Source organism: Myotis myotis, unplaced genomic scaffold (genome assembly GCF_014108235.1).
Source record: "Myotis myotis isolate mMyoMyo1 unplaced genomic scaffold, mMyoMyo1.p scaffold_m19_p_3, whole genome shotgun sequence".
In the NCBI taxonomy this organism is placed as follows: domain Eukaryota; kingdom Metazoa; phylum Chordata; class Mammalia; order Chiroptera; family Vespertilionidae; genus Myotis; species Myotis myotis.
The window spans coordinates 207494006-207516749 of record NW_023416335.1 but is presented as its reverse complement, the minus strand read 5'-3'; the positions used below and the strand labels follow the sequence as shown (position 1 = coordinate 207516749).

The window sequence follows — 22744 nt, the reverse complement described above, 5'->3', positions numbered from 1 at the left end:
TGCCAGGGATCAAAGATTCTTCAGCCAACTGAGCCACCCTGCCAGGGCTGGCCTATTCTTAAGAAAAAGCTTAAGAGATAAACTTAATATGAAGAAAGTTTTATGAGTTGTTTTGTTTTGTTTTTTAAAGAAACAGCCACTGATACTGACTTATAGCTGGATGGTTGGACTATGAAATCTTCCAGGTTAGTAGTAGCTTATAAATACTATTATTTTTAACATTCATTTTACAATGGAAGAGGAGACCAACCAGTTCAGTTCATTTTAACAAGTATTCATTGCTCTTTCCTCTTCCTTGAACATGGTATAGACACTGTTCTTAACTGGCTAATTCTTACTTGACCCTTAAAGCCCAGCTCAGGCATCACTACCTGTTTTGTAGTCTGTGTCTGTCTTCCTCTCTGTACTGTAAGTCTCCCAAATTCAGACACTTTGTCTCATTCAGCATTGAATATCCTGCGCCTGCTCATGTGGCAGCACATAGTAGGGATTCAGCAAATTTGTAAAATGGTGATGATAACGGTATGTACAGCATAAAGTTGTTAGGAGGATTAAATTGGTTAAAATTTTTAAAACAGAATAGTGCCCGATGCAGAGTAAACATAAGTGCTTATTATATTAGCTAATTAATAGTTCTACAAAGCTTGTTCCAAAAAATTGCACTCCTCTGGACCCCTTCCCATTCCCCGCAAACAATACTTCCACTTTCTTAACGGATTATTTTAGTATTTGATCTCCTTTTTACGTCTAAATTCCATGCTGCTCTGCTCCTTGATTTTTCGGCGTTAGGCTTTATCGAGTTCTCACTAGGAAGGGTGAGGACAGGGCTCTCTCATGCGCACACACTTCCCGTCTCCCACCCTCCCGATGTGTTTCAGTTGTGGGCTCATTAATCAACTTTATTACACCATCGATACCATTGCCATGAGCCACTGAGTATACTATGGTTATTTTTCTTTTCTTGCAAAACGATTTGCTATCCCTGGAACCAAGTCTCTCTCTTTGTTAATCTGCCTGTTTTTTCCCCCCCCCCCCTTTTTTTTCTTATGGAGTTATCATAATTTATCTCCAAATTCCACTTGGTTGCATAAATCTCCTCCCAGTACATTCAGGCACTTTACAATTCAAGCACGTCAAACTTAAACAAGGCATGCGGCCCGCCGGCCGCGAGTTTGACATGCTTGCATCGTCAATCAGCCTCACCTTCTGACCTGCTTCCCTCTGGGCGGTTGGTTTCTAGCTGTTTATGTCATCCTGGGGATTCCCTTCTTCATTCTCTAGATCACACTGGCTTTTAATCTGTTTCCATTTGTGTCTTTATGGTTCATCCACAGAGAGATGAGCAAGTCAAAAGCAATGCAGAAAAGGACAGCCCCTCACCTTCTGGCCGTCTGGAGGAATCCTTGTCCAAGAACTGGGAGAACTTTCGGGATGAAGCCTGCACATGGGCTTAATGTAAAACAGAAACAAGACAAACAGAAAATAATACCTCAGCACATCTAGTCATTCCCAGTCCGTGGGAAAAAGAATATTAAAGTTCACTCCTACCCTGGGCCAAAGTCAAGATGTAAAGTGAAGTTAATTCACCTTCATTCATTCATTCATGCATGCATGCATTTACTTACTAATTTTTTCATTCACTTGTTTATTAATGACACCATGGAATATATATTATTATTATGTAACACAGTAATCATAGGAGACATCATTTTATTGAGCACCTATTATGTGCTGAGTGCTCTGTTAAAGTGTTTTTAAATATTATCTCTGTTACTCCTCCTGTGCCCTGCCCCCCCCCCCCCAGATGGTACTGTTACCTCCATTTCTCCTAGGAGGACACTGGGGCTTGGAGAGGTTGAGCAAACATTCAGTAGGTGTCTATTCGGTGCCATGCCTGCATTTGTCCCTGTGGAAACAGATGAATAAAGACCCAGTCTCAGCCCTAGCTGGTTTGGCTCAGTGGAAAGAGCATCAGCCTGCCGCCTGAAGGGTCCCGGGTTCAATTCCGGTCTTATCTTGCCCTGCATGTGATTATCTGTTTCTGTATCTATCTTCCCTATGAGACTCGTGGCTTCTTAAGAACAGATCTGTCTCCATCTCCATTTCCAGCAGAGAGCTGGGTCACGTGTTTAATAAACGGTGCTTATATAAACTGTCATGCGCATGCCTGTTTAGGTAGCTATGTGCCAATTTTGGAGTTTTTCAAACTTGGAAATAAACCTAAATAAATGAGAAAGCCCCAAATGACTGATATATATGTGTATGTATATATATATATATATATATATATATATATATATATATATATGTATTACTGTATTTGCCTGTATACTCCTCTGTGGCCCCAATTAGGGTTTGTATCTTGTTTGTTGAATTCCTAGCACCCAATACCTAGTACAGCATCTGACAATCTTTTGAATGAATTAAATATGTTTAAGGGGAGATGTACCCAGTGCAATTCTTTTTTTCAGGATGACCCTTCATTATTTAGTTCTCTACTAGAGGATTTCTCAAATTTGAGCTCTTTAAACTCTAAGATTATATATCTATAGGCATCAGTTTGAGGAATCATATGCATCTACTGATTATAAGGTGGTTGTCCACAGAGGGGCAATAAGGTGTAATGGTTTAAAATTCAGATCTTAACTGTAATCCCACTGCCTGTTGTTGTTTTTCTTAGAATATCATAAAAAATGACACAAAATTTTTTAATTTTATGGAGAATTTGTTGCCTCGCTGAAGTATTTGAGAAACTGTAAAAACTAAATGATACAATTACTAATTGACAAAAAAGTTCTGGATTGCCCTGCTCTATATCTAGCACTTTCATTATTTTATTGTTCAGATTTAATTTCTCGCTCCATCTGGAATTTATTCTGGTACAAGGTGTGAAGTATGGTTCCAAATTTATTTTTCTTCCAGATGACTACCTAGTTGTTCCAACAACATTCGTTGGATTCATCACTTCCCCACTGATTTGAAATGTCACCACCATATTCAGAATTTTTATCTGATATGGAAGACATCTTTTTTTCTGATTTGAATGGCATCAGAATGAATTTTAATTACCACAGGGTTTTGCTCTACCTGGTTTGGCTCAGTGGATAGCGTGTCAGCCTGTGGACTGAAGGGTCCTGGGTTGGATTCCAGTCAAGGGCACATGCCCAGGATTGTGGGCTCAACCCCCAGTAGAGTGTGTGCAGGAGGCAGCCATCATGATTCACTCTCATCATTGATGTTTCTATCACTTTTTCTCCTCTCCCTTCCTCTCTGAAATCAATAAAAATATTTTTTAAAAGTAATTAACACGTTTTAAAAAAACATTTAAGCCCTAACTGGTTTGGCTCAGTGGATAGAGCGTCGGCCTGCGGACTGAAAGGTCCCAGATTCGATTCCGGTCAAGGGCATGTACCTGGGTTTCGGGCACATCCCCAGTGGGGGTTGTGCAGGAGGCAGCTGATCGATGTTTCTCTCTCATCGATGTTTCTGACTCTCTATTCCTGTCCCTTCCTCTCTGTAGAAAATCAATAAAATATATTTTTAAAAAAACATTTAAAAGTTTTATATAACCATCAATATCATATTCAAACGAGATTTTTATCCTCACTTCATGAATTACAGGCCCCTTTCAGTTTCTTTAAGTGTACTGCACACAACCTTCAAATATTATGAGCATTTCTCTCTCCCAGCTGTCACTACACCAAACTACATATGTTCTATTTCCCTAAATCCTCTTGCTGCGCTCTTTGCAGCTCTTCTGTACAGTCGATGTCTCCATGTAACAAGTTGCGCAGAAATCGCTATGATTATTTTAGGTGAGTCCTCAAAGTGGACGCCTATTGTCACTATCCAGTTCATCCCAACAATGAGCATGAATTTCCATTTGGCATGAAGGACAGGCGATGTTTCTGGAAAACAACAGGTTTTGGAGAGCCATTTGTTAGCTCTTTAGACAGTCGACCTGGGGGAGGGGAGCCATGCCCTACAAAATGACAACTGCTGTTGTGGGGATTTGTTGCTATTTATTCCAGCAAAATGGTCCAGACACTGAAGAAAAAGAGTCGCCCTGTACTGGGTCTTGAACACAAAAACTGTTTGCACAGATATTCAGCCAAGACACATCACAGCCTCCACCTCAACAGATGCTCTCTCAAATGTTTCATGACTCTCTCTCCTCAATAGTCAGCATTTAAGAGACAGCTCTGCTGACATGAAAGCTGGCTTAACATTTCTATTTAAAAGCTGGACCAGACTGTGTTTGGCTTCTGTTGTGTATTTAACATTTCAAGTTAACGTTGTGGCAGGTCTTCGCGTCCGCCAGCATATCATCCAGTCCCGGCGGCGGTCCAAAGTGCTGAGCAGCCTCCGAGACTCCATGTCGGGACCATGCTTTTGAGAAAGAACGGATAGAAGGTGCACATGCAATCCGTGGCATCCGCACAGAGAGAGTGCGAGAGAGAATATGATGACTTCCTAGAATGCCTGCCTTGCTTCTGCAAGGTGACCCGTGACCCGATGACCCGTCTGAGTGCCATCCCGTGTCGGCAGGACAAGCTGATAACGGAAGGGAGTACAGCCTCCACCCACCTCCAGGAGAGGGCATCCGAGAGCAGCTGCCCGGGGTTGGAGGCTGATTTTCATGTTCCTTGTTCTCCCTGGAAAGTGTATGTACTGACACTCTAAGTGTCTAACAAGAAAAGATTGTGCCCTGGCCGGTTTGGCTCAGTGGATAGAGCTTCGACCTGCGGACTGAAGGGTCCCAGGTTCGATTCCGGTCAAGGGCACATGCCCAGGTAGTGGGCTGGATCCCCAGTGGGGAGCGTGCAGGAGGTAGACGATCAATGACTCTCTCTCATCATTGATGTTTCTATCTCTCCCTCCCTCTCTCTTCCTCTCTGAAATTAATACAAATATATTTAAGAAAAAGAAAAGATTGCTCTATCCTTTAATTAATTAATTTTCAAGTTAAGGCGAAGAAAACGTACTCTACATCCTGAATGGGCTTTGGGTGCCTCACTCGCAAGCTAGAGAGTGGCAAGTGGCGAGAGAGTCATAGAGAAGAAAGAGACGTTAGGAAACCCTGAGGTTATAGTGAAGCCAGTTACCAATGCCAGGAATGAACTGGGAGGGAAAAGAAAAGCCTTGAGCAGGAGGAAAAGAGCCCCGTATTCGTCCTCCTAACAGCAGTCCTGAGCAGGAAAAGTCAGCCACTCCCGCAGCACCGCTCCTCCGCCTTGAGCTCTGCCACTGAAGTCCCCTCCCCAGGGGTCTCTTCATCCCGGGGCGCCCCCGCCTTAGGGCCTTCTTTCTCACAGCTGCCAGCCTTCCCCCGCGCCCGCCTCAGTACTTGCACCTGCAGATTTCAACCGGTCTCCCCAGTGCCCCGGGGGCCGCCCCGCCCCTCGCGCACAGCCCCGCCTCTCGCGCCCAGCCCCGCCCCTCGCGCCCAGCCTCCCCCCCCCGCGCAGCCCCGCCCCTCGCGCCCAGCCCCCCTGAAGCCCCGCCCCTCGCGCCCAGGCCCCCCCGCGCAGCCCCGCCCCTCGCGCCCCGCCCCCTGAAGCCCCGCCCCTCGCGCCCAGCCTCCCCCCCCCCGCGCAGCCCCGCCCCTCGCGCGCAGCCCCGCCCCCTGGGTCCTCCGCGTGCCAGTTGCCGCCGGTTGGAACCCAACCTCCTGGCCGGCGACGCGCGAGGCGCCCGTCTCCGGGTTCGGGTTCCAAGGCAGAATCCCTGCGGCCTGAAAAGCCCGCGCGGGGGCGGAAGGGATTCACTTCAAGAACCTCGAAGGCTGTGGGTACGGGCGGGGTTTGCAGCAAAAAAGGACGCGTGTGAGGAATCTGAGGGAAGGCGCCTGGGTTCCTTCGTGCTTAAGGCTCGGTGGCGGTGGCAGGGCCCTCACCCCGGGAGGGATTTCCAGCATCCGATGTTAAATCCGGCCGGGCCTGCGTCCTGCAGACCCTCAGCCTCCTCCTGAGGGAATCGGTCAGGAAAATGTCCGCCAAGCCGGCCAGGCCGCGGCTGAGGGTGCCGGCCTGCGCTCCCTGCACCCCGCGCCCCCACCCCCGCCCTGCCGCCTGGGCGCCTGAAGCTGAGGGCCCTCACTTGCCACTTGAGAGGGAGAGAGAACAACCTTTTCGTTTCTTCAGGGGGAGAAGAACCGGGTGATTTTTGTTTTCGTCCGGGAGGGCAGTCTGTGGAACTTTGGGGAATAATGTGTATGATTAACTGAGGGACAGCATCCAGGAGACCCCAGTGCACGGCCTCGGTTCCTCGGTGACTGGGCTGTGTAGGTGGCAGCAGCCACACCTCCCGGCGGTTTGTTCCCTTCTGCTAGGCCCCGACCCCCGACTTAGTGTTAAGTGAGGAGATGGAATAGATCCCAAAAAATGAGTTACTTGGACCACATTTTATTCTAATAAATACGGCCATGGCTTGTAGATTCCTGAGGTCTTAAAACAACAGCTTCAGTGTTAAATGGCTGTTGGATTCTGTTTCTTGGCCCTAATGTTATCATATGCTCGGCCTGCACACTCTGGCTTTGTCTGGAAGGTCGTTAGGCTGCCTGGTCTAATTAGCATATTATGCTTTTATTATTATAGCCCACTGGCCTGGTGCACAAAATTTGTGCGTGGTAGGGTCCCTGGGCCTGGCCAGCCATCAGGGCCGATTGGGGGGGGGCCTTCCCTCTGCGCGCCCCCTGGTGGTCAGTGCACGTCATAGCAAGTGCTCTAACCCATCCAACGCCCAAGGGGACACTGCATATTAGCCTTTTATACACATAGAGAGTAGCCACTGTAATTTTAAATCTTCATAAAATTAGTAAATGCAAAATACACCTGATCTTCTATGAAGCCAAAAGATGTATGTTACAAGAGAGCCCATTCATAATTAACTAGCAGAAAGGTATTCATATTTTTATGAGGAAAATAAAATCTCTCTATTGAGGGTAGATTAAGTTCTAGGAGCCAGGGAGGATACAGGAAGAACGACACAAGGTCAAAGTTCTTAGAGTGTTATTAACCTAAACATGAAAGGTTAAATAGCAGTATGCAAGTCTAGATAACATTTCAAGATAACAAAAAAGATGGCAGACAGTCATAATTAGCTGTGCTAAAGGAAATCAAAAGATATAAGAATAAATGACCACTTTTGAGGAGAGAGAGAAGAAACTCAAATCCCCACCCCACATACATCCTCACCAAGGAGATAATGCCACATGCTCAGCAGGAAGATTATCGGCCGGCCAAGCCATTCCAAACTAAATGTTTCTCTAATTATCCTTCTGGACTTTGAAATAAAATCAAGGAGGCCTCTGGGCAAAGGATTTTGTACTGTATCATCTATGACTACTTCTTAAATCATATTTCTTATTTTCCCAGAATTGGGTGGTGGTGTTTTTTTCTGCTGCTCTCCTTTCAATATGAAGGAGGATCAAGTTGTGCTGGAGGAACCAGGATTCCAAGATGATGAGGTATGGCAAGAATATTGAAAGATATGCAGACAGTCATGCCACAAAAATGAAGTTCCCTCTGTTAGCAACAATATTTAGAAACTGAATAGAAATAAAACCTAGTTCTAGAGAGAGGCAATATTACAAATAGGTAACAACTTGTTTAGCAAGGGTGCTAAGATTAGCTACTTAGCAACTGGCATGGGATAACTGCAGTAACTCAACCACTGGTATGGCCACACTGGTTCCTGTGTATACCGGTGACACATAGCAGAGGAAGGAGTGCAAGGTCTGGTGGGGAAGAAGGTTGAGAAAACATTTTTTAAAATAGGTTAAATGTTGTTCCATTCCTGTGGGTGAAGGTCTTAGGCCAGTGAGGGCGAACCTTTTGAGCTCGGCATGTCAGCCTTTTGAAAAACCCTAACTGAACTCTGGTGCCGTGTCACATATAGAAATTTTTGATATTTGCAACCATAGTAAAACAAAGATTTATATTTTTGATATTTATTTTATATATTTAAATGCCATTTAACAAAGAAAGATCAAAAAAATGAGTTCGCGTGTCACCTCTGGCACGCATGTCATAGGTTCGCCATCACTGTCTTAAACCATGACAAAACTGTTAGATTTTTGTACCTCTTTGGATGTTAGCTCTTCTAAGTATGTAACAAAGTGCTTGTAAAAATATTATTGATCATATCTCTGTCTGGAGAAGTGGAATTTTAGGAATTTGGAGTGACCATAATATTGAATTAACTCTTTAAAAGGTGCTAAACAATGTAATATGAATAATCAAAACTTCATTTTTTTTCTGTTTGCTCTCCTTTAGGAATCTTTGTTTCAAGACATTGACCTGTTACAAAAACATGGAATTGTAAGTATTTTTTTTAATGCTGTGTGAAATTGTCCAATTCAGGGTTTCTCAGCCTTGACCCTATTGAACATTTGGGACTGGGCGATTCTTTGTTGTGGGGAGCTGTCCTATGCATTGTAGGGTGTTTAGCAGCATCCTGGCTCCTAACCACTCACTATATCCAGTAGCACAACTAAAATTTGTCCAGACATTGTCCAGTATCCCCAGGGGGCAAAACTGCCCACGTTTGAGAACCACTGGTTCAACTGGAGGTATTGCAAGCTCTCTGCACCTACTGTCTTCATCAGCAGAAAATTCACTTCTGTGTCAGATGATTAGAGTAAATGATGTTTACAGAAATCCAGACTGCAAATAACAAACTAAATGAACTTCAACAGCAATTAGTTGATAGAAAACTTCTGTGACATTATCTTTTGGAGCCTCACATTTTATCTCTTTCGGTTAGATTTAGAAAATAGGAGCAAGAGAAAATTCTGGTCCTTTGGTGTTGTAGTTATTTGCATTCACCAAGGGTAGAAGGGGAAAAAATCCTTAAAAAATTAAAATAATATATTAGTAATGAAGTTTTGTAGAAGGAAGGAGCTGAACTGAGGGGGTGAATGTGTGATAAATTAGCTAGCTTTTCTACCAACAGACTTTTCTTTTGAATTCCTTGTTACATTGCCATGGTCCCACTAATATTCTTGGGAAATCAGGGCACAGCCAGAACATTTGGCCGTGTGCTGGGTATGTTCTACTCGTATTTCCAGAACATTTGGCTACATGGTGGGTGGGTTCCACCTGGTTGCTTGTATAAAATTGGCATCACGGTGGAAGGAGATGGACACAAAGTGCATGACATACTATGGGAATTTCTCAGGCTGGTATTTTATCAATCTGCTCCATTCTTTTACTTACAGAACGTGGCTGACATTAAAAAACTGAAGTCAGTAGGAATCTGTACCATCAAAGGGATACAAATGACAACAAGAAGAGCCCTGTGCAATGTCAAAGGGCTCTCAGAAGCAAAAGTGGACAAGATTAAAGAGGCAGCCAACAAACTTATTGTAAGCAAAATCCATTCTTTGTTGTTTTAGCTTAGAAGGGCTCTGTGAGTTTCTGTAGCCTTTTTCATTATGAACACTAGAAACCATTGTGGGAACTCTTAAGTTACTATAGATCATAGTGTACTATTCTCCCCGATTAATTTCTGAAAGATTGAGGCAGGGTTAAGAGACCTAGAACACTATGAAGGTAATTATTTTTACCAAACTTTCCTTTTTGTCTCTCTTTATATTTCCTTTTCTCTGCCTTTTCTTCTCCTTTTTATTTACTTTTTTATATTCCTCCTCCTTATTTTTGTTTTGTCTTCTCAAATGTATCATAGCTGTTGCAATGCACTCAGCACCAAAGAAGTTACTTTCTCCTGGTATAGACCAATTGATAAGAGAGCATTGGGTTAGAAAAAGACTAACAACGGATGTATACAGTTGAGATAGATAGGACCAAGAATATGCTCACTGTGGCAGCTGAGCCAAACCCATACCTTGTAAGTGAGCCCACAAAGTGAGAGGTCCATGCTGCTGTCAGGCTCCAAGCAAAAGCATATGCTTTGATTCAAGCTTTTGTGTAGAGCTTTTGGGGCCACTGAACCTAGGTAGGGTGGCTCAAGAGGCTGTATTCTTAAACATGACCTTGTGCTGCCTTCAAAGACAAATGAACTATAGCTTATATCACATAATGATCCTGATAACCAAGTCTATAGTTTTCGGCAGCATTTAAAATTAAAACCATCATCTTATACCCTTTTAAAACCCTTCCTTTTTGTCTTTCTGAAGGAGCCAGGATTCTTGACTGCATTTGAGTATAGTGAGAAGAGGAAAATGGTTTTCCATATCACCACTGGGAGCCAGGAATTTGAGTGTGTATCTCATATATTTTATAACCACTAAGCACAGTCTTTGAAATACTATATTTATTTTTCTCTATCTGGCTGTTGTTTCTACCAAAGGTAATACAAATAGCTTCTTCTTTTGAAATAGTTTTTTGTGTGTTTTTTTTTTTTTCCAAAAGGCAACTGTAGCAAATAAATTTTAAGCTACTTCTGGAAATGATTAAATTTCTTACAAGAACTTCAGACCAAAAATATATAGTTTCTGGAATCAGCCTAATTTTTAAAATTAGCCCAAACTAAATTTTAAAATAATTTAAAAAAATAATTTAACTTATCATTTCCTATATCTACTTTTCATGTTTCTCAGTATATTTTTTAAAAATTGAATAGTTGATTTTTAGAAACATAGTTCCAGCACAATATGAAAAACCCAGTTAATAATAAGACTATTTAGTCAAACTCCAATTCAGCTCTACCAGAACTGAGACATAAGGCTTATAATGCCCATTTCCTATTGGTACCAGAAATAAGAACAGCAGGGCTTACAAGTTGTTCTGTTGATCCACCAGCCTTCACACAGTAGAACCTGTGATTTAACAGGTGGTGTACCATTTGTTCAGCCAAGAATTCCTGTTCCTGTTAAATAGATATAGATAGACAGATAGATATAGAAAGAAATGATATTAATGCTTTCTCCTTTCTTAATTTCTCTGTTTCTGTTCCTGTTACTAATACTTGCTTTCTATATCCAGTAAGTTGCTAGGAGGTGGAATTGAAAGCATGGCAATCACAGAAGCTTTTGGAGGTAAGCAGAACCTTAATATTTTGTTATTGGGGGAAAATTATACATATATATACACAAACATATGTATATAATTAAATAAACCAATAGTAAAGTATATCTAATTTAGAACTTATGTTTAAATATCAATTCTCATAATACAGGATTATTCTATGCTATAGTTAAAATATATTCCAACATTAATAGATGGGTCTTATTGACATTTTTCATTGTTTCATCTCTGACTTCTATAGAAGATAGTAGAATTTTTTTGCATTCTTTCAAAAGATAGTTGAATAATGAAACAGATCTTATTTCTAAGAAATGCATGTTGAGTGAACATAGTAGATTTTCTCTTCCCTGTTTATATCCTCTATTTTTTCTTCAAAACAATTCATACATAACTATATTACATACTATGTCTGACTATTACAGTACTTGCAGCCCTAGGGGAATTAAATATGTTGGTTAGTTGATGTTTTTGTTGACTTAGAAAAATATATCTGGTTTTCATTATTTCTATTTTTATTCACTTAGTCTTAGTGGCTTATTGTCTTGTATGTGTATTGGTATTTGTGAGATCATTGCTTGACTTTAATCTGTGGGAGTTCAGTGGGCCGAAAGTGGTGAGAGTGCAAGTTTTCCTCCAGAGAGAATTTGCTGTTTTGGTGGCTAGGGCAGTGATGGCGAACCTATGACACGCATGTCAGAGGTGACACGCGAACTCATTTTTTTGGTTGATTTTTCTTTGTTAAATGGCATTTAAATATATAAAATAAATATCAAAAATATAAGTCTTTGTTTTACTATGGTTGCAAATATCAAAAAATTTCTATATGTGACACGGCACCAGAGTTAAGTTAGGGTTTTTCAAAATGCTGACATGCCGGCTCAAAAGGTTCACCATCACTGAGCTAGGGCATACCACCAGTATGAGACTACTTCAGTTCCCCTTTGAGGATCTCAGTTCAGTGGGAGAACCCCAGGCTCTCCTATGGTAGGTAGGGTCTTAAACTCTCATTTATATGACTATTCCTAAGGAAAACTTTGTTGAACTTAATCTTTATCTAAAGGACAATTCTGTGAAAAAATACCTTTAAAAGTTATTTTTACTACTGGTATTCATATATGCAGAATCCATTCATGATGTGGTACTTTATGTGTAAAATTTGACACTTGGAAAAGAAAACTATACTCTGAGGCCATGTTTTATTATTTATGAAAATATCTAAAAATTAACTATGTGTTTTTGTTTTCTATATTTTCACAGAATTTCGTACTGGAAAAACCCAGCTCTCTCATACACTCTGTGGTAAGGATACATAACAACAGTAATAACAAAGCCCCAGCCAGTTTGGCTCAGTGGATAGAGTATCGGCCCTTGGACTGAAGGCTCCCAGGTTCAGTGATGGTCAGGGGCACATACCACAGTTGCAGGCTCCATCCCTGGCCCTGGTCAGGGCACCTGCAAGAGGCAACCATTCGATGTGTCTCTCTCACATCGATGTTTCTCTCTCTGTCTCTCCCTCTCCTTCCCACTCTCTAAAAATCAATGGAAAAATATCCTCTGGTGAGGATTAACAACAACAAATAATAATAATAACAAAAATAATCATAGCTATCATTTACTAACTTGTGCCTGATACTTTGTTTATTTATTTTTAAATATATTTTTATTGATTTCAGAGAGGAAGGAAGGGGTTAGAGAGGGAGAGAGAAACATCAATGATGAGAGAGAATCATTGATTGGCTGCCTCCTGCACGCCCCCTACTGGGGATTGAGCCAAAAACCCAGGCTGCACCCTTGACCAGAATCAAACCCGGGACCCTTCAGTCCACAGGCCATTGATCTATCCCCGTGATGGCGAACCTATGACACACGTGTCAGAGGTGACACGCGAACTCATTTTTTTGGTTGATTTTTCTTTGTTAAATTGCATTTAAATATATAAAATAAATATCAAAAATATAAATCTTTTTTTTACTATGGTTGCAAATATAAAAAAAGTTCTATACGTGACACGACACCAGAGTTAAGTTAGGGTTTTTCAAAATGCTGCCACGCCGAGCTCAAAAGGTTCGCTGGTCTATCCACTGAGCCAAACCAGTTAGGGCATGCCTGATACTTTATATAATCTCATGTAATCTGAACAGATTTACAAGGAAAATAAATCTCAGAGAGGTTAACTGCCCATAGTTACACAGATACCAAAGCTAGTCTTTGAATGTGTGAGGTTTAAGGTGATATGCTGCACTCTGAACACCTGTATGGAAATAGGGATGAGGTAAGTGGGTATATGTGTGTGTTGGTGGGGAGAGGGTTTCACTGTCTCAATTTTTCCCATTCTATCTTCTATGTTGTATCTTCAAGAATGTCACAAAATCTATTGAGGCCTAGAATCCCGTGGAGTAAGGTTAGCCCTAAGACAGACTTAAAAATAAATTTTTCTAAAACAGTAAGTAAAACACCTCCTTTTGCACAAAGACATTACTGTGCATTTCTTTGATTTAAGTACAAGGGGCATGGCAAAATGGGTAAGAAAGGGATTCTGGAACCAAAATACCTGGCTTCATTCTTGACTCTACCATTAATAGCTGTGTGACTTGAGCAAGTTGCTTCACCTTCCTAATTGTCCCCATCAATAAAATAGGAATAATGGCCAAAACCGGCTTGGCTCAGTGGATAGAGCGTCGGCCTGCGGACTGAAAGGTCCCGGGTTCAATTCCGGTCAAGGGCATGTACCTGGGTTGCGGGCACATCCCCAGTGGGAGATGTGCAGGAGGCAGCTGATCGATATTTCTCTCTCATCGATGTTTCTAACTTTCTATCTCTCTCCCTTCCTCTCTGTGAAAAATCAATAAAATATATTAAAAAAAATAAATAAATAAAAAATAAAAATAAATAAAATAGGAATAATGATAGTACCAAATTTACAGTTGTTTTGAAAAAATAAATGAAATAATGCATGTACTTAATGTAAAAATAATTCCTTAGTATGAGCTACCACTACATAAGAAAGAAAATGCATTTTAAATTTTGACTAAAATTAATCAAAATATTAAATGGATTATACAGCATAAATTATATTTGTGATTATTTTTTGTAGGAAGAAAGTTAGTAAATTCTATTTTTATATTTTAGGAGAACTATCTTTCGTGACTATCTCCCCTTGTGAGAGATGTTGACATTCTCTGTTGAATTACTATTCTGCTGGCAGAATGCTTTAATTTTGCCATTGCTTAGTAATATAAAAATATAACATGCTGATTAGAAACTAAAGGATCATGATTCTTTGCTAGCTTAACTAAAGAACTGCAACCAGCATAAATCCCATGTTAATTTATATATTTATTTGTATAAAGTGTATTCATTCCTATTAATATTAATTAACTCTTAATTGCTTCCTAGTGACAGCTCAACTTCCAGGAGCAGGTGGCTACTCAGGAGGAAAGATTATCTTCATCGATACAGAAAATACTTTGTAACCTTTTTATTTAAACAACTTGCTGTCATAGTAGTGTGATTTAGTACTGTTATTATAAAATAGTTTTGTTTAAATATATCATTTTTATAATCATCTCAGAAACCAGCAATAATGAGAAAAGCCAAGGGGAAAACAATTGCTGGTCAAGGTCTCAAATCACTTTTTATTTAAAAAGATTTCATTTCTCTGGAAGGATTTGCTGTGAAATTGACAAAACAAATACATGAGAGTAAAATACATATTCATTTTTAATCCTCTTCTCCAAATATTCTATATAATAAAAGGGTAATATGCAAATCGACTGAATGGTGCAATGACCAGTCGCTATGACATGCATTAACCACCAGGGGGCAGATGCTCAATACAGGAACTTCCCCCTGGTGGTCAATGCACTCCCACAGGGTGAGCGCCACTCAGCCACAAGCGTGGCAGCGCTAAGGATGTCCGACATCCCCCGAGGGCAAAAGGGCACAGGCTGGGCTGAGGGACGCTCATCCCCACCCCAAGTGCACAAATGTTTTACACCGGGCCTCTAGTTTTACTTATAATTAGACAGAAGATTATTGATTCATTCAGAGTGTGGTCCAAAATAAGGGGAAATGTATGAAAGGAACACAAGCACAGAAGGGTAAAGGGCAGAACCTATTTAGATAACAAAGAATTTGTTTGAAGTGGAAGGTATTCCAGAATGCAAGGCTGGTAAGGTGATTTGGGTCTTAAACATAAAGGGCTTTAAAACCAGATGGATGATGAGTGTAAATTAGATACTTTTGCAATATTCTAGGCAAGTAGTGAGAACTTGATCTAGGTTGGAAGCAGTAGGAATAAAAAGAAAAGGACAAGAAATATTAGGGAGGAAAATTGATAGGACTTGATGACTGTATTTGGTAGACAAAGGAAAGGTGAGAGAAACCACACAAGGTTTTTTGTGTAGAAAATGGGAGAATCATGATGCTAATGACAGAATTGAGCAGATCATGTTTCAGAGAAAAGGTGATTTTTCATTTTAATGTGTTGAATGTGAGGTACAGGAAGACATTCAAATGACAATTGCAAACATTGGACTCAGCTTAAGAAAGGGATAGGACCTAGAGATATGGATGTAATAACCAAAGGGGCAAGAGAACTTAGAAGAGAGAACTGAGAACACAACTTTGGGGTATGCCAGTATTTAGAAAGAAGGACTTAAGAAGAAACCATGGAGATAGAGGAAGTAGGAGGAAATCTGGATGTGAAGGATAAACAAAAAGAAGAGTTTCAATTATTTAGACTTAACTATTAAGACTCTCCTTTTCTTTATTCATTATTGTTTTTTGCATCCCAAATCTTTTCTGTATTTCTGTTGTCCTGGAGTACCCACTCAGGTCATTTTATCAGAAAAGTAATGAGGTGGTAAACTTGAGCTCTGACATTCTGAAGATACATTATTTTGCTCTCACTCTTGAATGTTCATTTGGCCTGTCATATACAAATTTGCATGGTATATTTCTATCCTATTGGGTATTTGCTCCCTCTATGCCCACCTCACAGTGTTTCTGGATCATATAAATCCTCTAAATTTACTACCCAAAAAAACTCCAGTAGAAGAAAAACACCAGAGAACTGTTTGCAGAATACTTTATTTGGAAATACTGGGCATAAGAAGGCTCTGAAGGAAATTTCTAACTTGGGGAAGGAGGCTGAAATGTTGTATAGGGCTGTAATGAGAGGAGCTCAGCTGGGCTCCAGCTAGTTTCAGAAATAGCTGTTTAAGGGTGGTTCTTGGAGAGGGAGGAATTGTTCTTACAGATTAGAAACCATTGTTTGGGCAATTTAGATTTTATCAAGAACGGTAAAGAGAAACAGGAGCCAAGTCCTGTACAAGAACGAGTAGGGAGGGACAAGGACACACGAGTGCCTCAGAATGTTTTCATTCTTCCAGTGTCTCTTACATGTATTTGGTTCTCTCTTGATATTTTTCTTTTTAATGTTTATATTTTGCCTACTTAATTATGTTTTATGCTTACCTTTTGGTGTGGATTATCTTAAGACTCCTTATATTCACCATAATGCCTTGCATTGGTAATTTATGATTATGGTGATTTATTCCATATGGTGTTCAGTTAATAAATATTTGTAGATTGATTTGAACTTCCCTTCAGCATAAGCACAATTTTTATACTTCTGGTTACATAGTAACCAAGTTTTGTAAACACTGACATGGTGAAAAATGTTTTTACTCATTTACAGTTTAGATAGATCTAAGTGATAATTAGCATCTTCCAGAATACCTTTGCAGGTACACTGAATTTGCTTTCCTATGAATTTACTAATTTCAGAAAATTAACACAACTCCTTAGAAGAAGGTTGGTAATTCCCTTTTGACCTTTGAAGTTACCTTTCTGACCCTTTGGTTCATGTAGTCAAATTTACCATTCACTGGCAAAACATGATTAATGGTATATTAAGCTATTTCATATTGAACAATGAGGAGTATGAACAGAGTGAATTAATTCACTTTGAAGCAACTTAAATTATAATTCAGTGATATTATCTTCCTAGAATACATCTATTATAGAATTGAGAACAAAAGAGATTCACAAATCTTAATATTTAGTTTTTCTCTTGTAATTGATTTGCTGCATATCCTGAGTCATTTGCTTAATCTCTGTCCTGTCCTCATTTGTAAAATGTAATATAGGCCATACAACTGGCTTCCATGGTTATTGTAAAAATTAGGTAATTTAACATTTAAATGTTTACGGCCTTATCATTTCTCTAACCATTATCACTACCTAAGGTATTCATTGAGGCACTTATGAAAAATAAAATGTGGTGTAGATTTGAAGTGATTATTAGTATCCTCCAGAATACCTGTGCAGGTACATTGTTTTGCCTTTCTGTTCATTTCCTTACAGTATTATTTTTTGTAGTTGTCTAAACTTTTTAAAAATTGCTTTATTAGTTCCTTAATTTTGGCACCTTCCAGCCGTCCAGATCGCCTCCGGGACATTGCTGATCGCTTCAATGTAGACCATGATGCAGTACTGGACAATGTGCTTTATGCACGTGCATATACTAGTAAGAACCCCAAGCAATTGGAAGCTTGGGTTGTTTTAAGGTTGGCAGCACTGATTTACTATATGAGTGATAGTCACAACTTTTTGACACTGTTATTTTCTCTTTTTATTTTACTTTTCTCCAAATTAATTTAGTCAGTCCACAAATTGTATCATCATGTCTGACTGCCAGCTTAGATATTAAAATGCCATGAAATTATTTCTTACCTTTATCTTTGAAATGGAGAGTAATATGGATAATGTAGTACTTGGCATGTATGCTAATGCAGAATATGAAGTCATCCTATATAATAAAAGCTAATATGAAAATCGACCACACTGTGGAACGACCAGTCACTATGATGCGCATTGACCACCAAGGGGCAGATGCTGAATGCAGGAGCTGTCCCCTGATGGTCAGTGCGCTCCCACAGGGGGAGCACCACTCAGCCAGAAGCCCTGAGCCAGGCTCACGGCTGGCAAGTGCAGCAGTGGTGATGGGATCCTCTCCTACCTCTGCATCAGTTGGATATCCCCCGGTGGCTCTCGGACTGCGAGAGGGCACAGGCTGGGCTGAGGTATGCCCCCCTCCAGTGCACGAATTTTGTGCACTGGGCCTCTAGTCCTATATAATAAAAGGGTAATGTGCAAATTGACCCTAACATCAGAGCAACTGGGAATGACTGGTCACTATGACACACACTGACCACCAGGGGGCAGATGCTCAATGCAGGAGCTGCCCCCTGGTTGTCAGTGTGCTCCCACAGGGGGAGCTCTGCTCAGCCACAAGCCTGGCTGACGGCTGCCAGTATAACAGTGGTGGTGGAAGCCTCTCCTGCCTCCTCAGCAGCGCTAAGGATGTCCGACTGCAGCTAGGCCTGCTCTCCGCTTGCAAGGGGACATCCCCCGAGGGCTCCCGGGCTGCCAGAGGGATGTCTGACTGCCAGCTTAGGCTCCATCCCCCGGGGAGCAGGCCTAAACCAGCAGGTGGTCATTCCCCGAGGGGTCCCAGACTGTGAGAGGGCACAGGCTGGGCTGAAGGACCCTCCTGAGTGCACAAATTTTTGTGTACCGGGCCTCTAGTATTTAATAAAGTTAAATAATTAAATAACTAAGAAAATCCTGCTGGGCTGTCTTGGCTCAGTGGTTGAGCATCGACCTATGAACCAGGAGGTCATGGTTTGATTCCTGGTCAGGGCACATGCCCAGGTTTCAGGCTCAATCCCCAGTGTGGGGCATGCAGGAGGCAGCCAATCAATGATTCTCTCTCATCATTGGTGTTTCTATCTCTCCCTCTTCTTTCCTCTCTGAAATCAATACAAAAATATTTTTAAAAAAGAAAATCCTGCCCTGGCTAGTTTTCCTCATTGGTAGAGCATCAGCCACGGAAGGAAGGGTCTCCAGTTCGATTCCCAGTCAAGGGCATGTACCTCGCTTGCACGTTCCCCAGCCCCAGTAGGGGCACATGCAGGAAGCAGCTAATCAATGTGTGTCTCACATATCAATGTTTCTCTCTCTTTCTCTCTCTCCCTTATCCCTCCTTTCCACTCTCTAAAGATCAATGGAGCCCAGCTGGTGTGGCTCAACAGTTGAATGTTGACCCAGGAACTAAGAGGTCACTAGTTGGATTCCTGGTCAGGGCACATGCCCGGGTTTGAGGGTTCTATCCCCGGTAGGGGTGCATGAAGGAGGCAGCTGATGGATGATGTTCCTCTCTCACTGATGCTTCTATCTCTCTATCCCTCTCCCTTCCTCTCTCTAAAATCAATAAAAAAATATTTTAAAAAAAGATCAATGGAAAAAATATCCTCGAGTGAGGATAAACAATAGAAAGAAATCCTTCTAGGATTCTCTTTGCCTGGCTGCCAAGGACATAATTGATCTTAACCTCTGCTTCTTCCAGCTTTTACAACATTTTCTCACTGCATTTCCCACCAGGTGAACATCAGATGGAGCTACTTGACTATGTAGCAGCAAAGTTCCATGAAGAAGCTGGCATCTTCAAGCTGTTGGTACAAGCCTTTAAATATTGCTCATTCACAGAGTTATTTAGTATATTATTTTTCTTCTATTGATTCTGATTAATATTAACTTCTTCCTTTCCAAATGCGTATTTATTTTTACATGAATTCTGTGCAGATCATTGATTCGATAATGGCCCTTTTTCGAGTGGATTTCAGTGGTCGTGGGGAGTTGGCTGAACGACAACAAAAATTGGCCCAGATGTTATCACGACTCCAAAAAATCTCAGAAGGTAGATTTTAATAAATTGCACTATCAGAATAGCATCTGTGACTGTTTCCTGAGTTGACTTTGCAGAGAAACTCAGAATAATATCAGGAGGCAATACATTTTCTAAAATTAAAATTACTCTCATGGGAATACCGCTCTTTAAAAAAAATATATATATTGATTCTAATACAATAAGGTACCTAAGTAATAATAATAACTTTGCCCTAACCGGTTTGGCCAGTGGCTAGAGCATTGTCCTGCAGACTGAAAGGTCCCAGGTTCGATTCCGGTCAAGGGCATGTACCTTGGTTGCGGGCACATCCCCATTAAGAGGTGTGCAGGAGGCAGCTGATTGATGTTTCTCTCTCATCGATGTTTCTAACTCTCTATTCCTCTCCCTTCCTTTCTGTAAAAAATCAATAAAATATATATTTTTAAAAAATAATAATAATAACTTTGACTCAATTTATTTAATTAAGGAAAAATAGGAATATAATTTTGTTTATAAAATAAGCTACAATATTCCTAACCTCTGAAATCTAAGCAAAGAACTTTTTATATTTACTTTGCCATTATCTTAGTTTCTTAATTTTATTTCTTGATGCAGAATATAATGTGGCTGTGTTTGTGACCAATCAAATGACTGCTGATCCAGGAGCAACTATGACGTAAGCCCCAATATTCTGCTTTTGTATTTCAAAAAGGTTAATAACAAAGGATTAAAGTGTAGAGTAGAAAACAATTCCAATATAATCAGTTTTGGTGTTAGACTTCTATGACACTGACATTTTTGAAGATCACAGGCAAACTGTTTTTTCTGAATGTCCCTCAAATTGGGGTTGATTTTTTTCTCATTATTTAATAATTTTGGCAGGAAAATTATAGGACAGTTTGTCCCATTATTAGTGATGTTAAGTTTGATCATGTGGTTAAGATAGTGTTCACAAAATTTCTGCATTGTAAAAGACTTTTTCCCCTTTGTAATCAACAAGTAATTTGTGAGGTTATACTTTGAGACTGGTGTAAATACCTTGTTCTATGATAAGCTTTCACCCAATCATTTCAACATCCGTTGAAGATTTTTGCTTCCATCAATTATTACTCTGATGGTTGCAAAACATAGTGATATCACTTGAAAACTGAGTCAGTATATCAGAGAGTAACAGATAAATGAGTCACTGACATATATTATTTTTTATTATTAACTGCAGTCACTCTGCTGTCTATTACATTCCCCAAACTTCCAATTATAAAATAAATGTAATGGAGATTGACATATATATTAGATGATATTTGATATGCTAGTGCAGATTCTGCAAATTGTACTGAAATGAATGTGTCTCTCATTAGGCATTTTCTAAATTAACCCTAAGAGTATTGCTGCACCTTCTGCAGTTTGATATATCTCTCATTTTTCAATACTCTTTTGATCACAGGAGATTCCAATGTGAAAAGACTAACTACACAAATTATATTAAGCAATTTAAAAGATTGAGGGGGGGAAATCAGTCATTAAATTCATTAAATAAATATTTATTGAAAATGTATATCAAGATTCTGGAAATTCACTAGTGAACAAGAGACTATGTGCCTTGCCTCCATAAAAAAAGACAACTAAATGATGTTCCTTTACCTCAAAATTTTAGTCTTGGTAGGGCACCCATTGTTGTTAGTCATTGAGTGGGGAAGGCAATCTTCTCTGTTTTATAGGGTATCTTTATACATAGGACATAAAACACTTCACAAACAGAATAATTTTAAACTGAAGAGAAATGGAAGATTTTTCAGGCTTGCTTTAAAAAGAGAAAATGACTCATTGGCTCAGTGGGTTGCATTCAAATAAAACAGTTCAAGTTAAAGAGCAATGTTCTTTCTTCAGATGTGGGGAGGGAACAATGAAGAGGCCAACACTGTCTATCTGGAGTTAGAAGGCAAAGGAAATCAGTGGGAATTAGGTCACAGGTAGGGGTTTTTTTTCTTATATTTGTAGAAAGTTTCAAAAAGAATAAAACCATTTTGAATTGACTCCAGTAAGACAATGACAGGAGAAATAGAGAGGTGACAAAAAGGGAATAATTTAAGGAGTCGGAGAGGAGATTTATAATGAAACTAGAGGCCCGGTGCACAAAATGTGCCTCTTGCAGTCTGGGATCCCTTGAGGGATGTCTGACTGACTGCTTAGGCCCGCTCCCCATAGGAAGCGGGCCTAAGCCAGCAGTCAGATATCCTTAGCGCTGCCATGGAGGTGGGAGAGGCTCCCGCTGCCGCCGCTGCACTTGCCAGCTGTAAGCCTGGCTTCTGGCTGAGTGGCACTCCCCCTGTGGGAGTGCACTGATCACCAGGGGGCAGCTCCTGAGTTGCGCATCTGCCCCCTGGTGGTCAGTGCGTGTCATAGTGACTGGTCATTCTGCTGTTTGGTTGATTTGCATATTAGCCTTTTATTATATAGGAGGATGAGCTAGGTAGAGAGCCAGAGAAGGTAACAGAAGCTAGTATTTTTGCTGGGTGAATCTGCTTTGAAACATTATCTCCTCCACCTAACTGAGTTGTAAGGAAACAAGGCTCTCCATAATTAGTATATTCTAAAGTATTTTAAATTATAACAATACAAATTAAATGCATGTCTTCATATAAGGCACATAAATTACCACACTAAATGAAAAAAAAAGACAGTTTTAAACTAAAGGATTCCAAATGCTATTAGAAAACCTCCCATAAAGAAAATACCTTTGTTTCTCAGTGTTGAACTCCAAGCTACAGCTTGCCTGGAGCCTGTCAGAGAAATGTCACTATAATTAGGATGAGTCCCCAAGTGCTGACAATAATTGAGGCTTATAGCCCATGCATTATACTTGATGGCACAGTGTATTAAAAAGAAACAAAATTATAGAGGCAAGGAGCTACCATGTGATACAGCAGAGCAGTAGCTCCTAGACAAAGCTTACAGATACAGATTTTAAAACTAGAATAATCCAACTGATGAAGGTCTAGAGCAGCCGTGGGCTAACTATGGC

The 22744-nt window shown here is 40.4% G+C and overlaps 2 protein-coding genes across 2 annotated transcripts in view; both read left to right on the top strand.

The window, feature by feature from the left end:
• Positions 1-2234, top strand: part of FAM227A (family with sequence similarity 227 member A) — a 49804-nt gene extending 47570 nt beyond the window's left edge. Inside the window, exon 14 of the mRNA XM_036300250.1 lies at positions 1335-2234. Within this exon, the coding sequence (XP_036156143.1) occupies positions 1335-1503 (169 nt within the window). The 3' untranslated portion in view covers positions 1504-2234. The remainder of the gene's footprint in view (positions 1-1334) is intronic.
• Positions 2235-7381: 5147 nt separating this feature from the next.
• DMC1 (DNA meiotic recombinase 1) overlaps positions 7382-22744 on the top strand; it is a 31000-nt gene continuing 15637 nt past the window's right edge. The window contains exons 1-11 of the mRNA XM_036300367.1: positions 7382-7468; positions 8277-8321; positions 9221-9367; positions 10139-10221; positions 10947-10999; positions 12246-12287; positions 14385-14457; positions 17429-17520; positions 19437-19510; positions 19638-19752; positions 20338-20398. Of these exons, the coding sequence (XP_036156260.1) occupies positions 7418-7468; positions 8277-8321; positions 9221-9367; positions 10139-10221; positions 10947-10999; positions 12246-12287; positions 14385-14457; positions 17429-17520; positions 19437-19510; positions 19638-19752; positions 20338-20398 (836 nt within the window). The 5' untranslated portion in view covers positions 7382-7417. The remainder of the gene's footprint in view (positions 7469-8276; positions 8322-9220; positions 9368-10138; positions 10222-10946; positions 11000-12245; positions 12288-14384; positions 14458-17428; positions 17521-19436; positions 19511-19637; positions 19753-20337; positions 20399-22744) is intronic.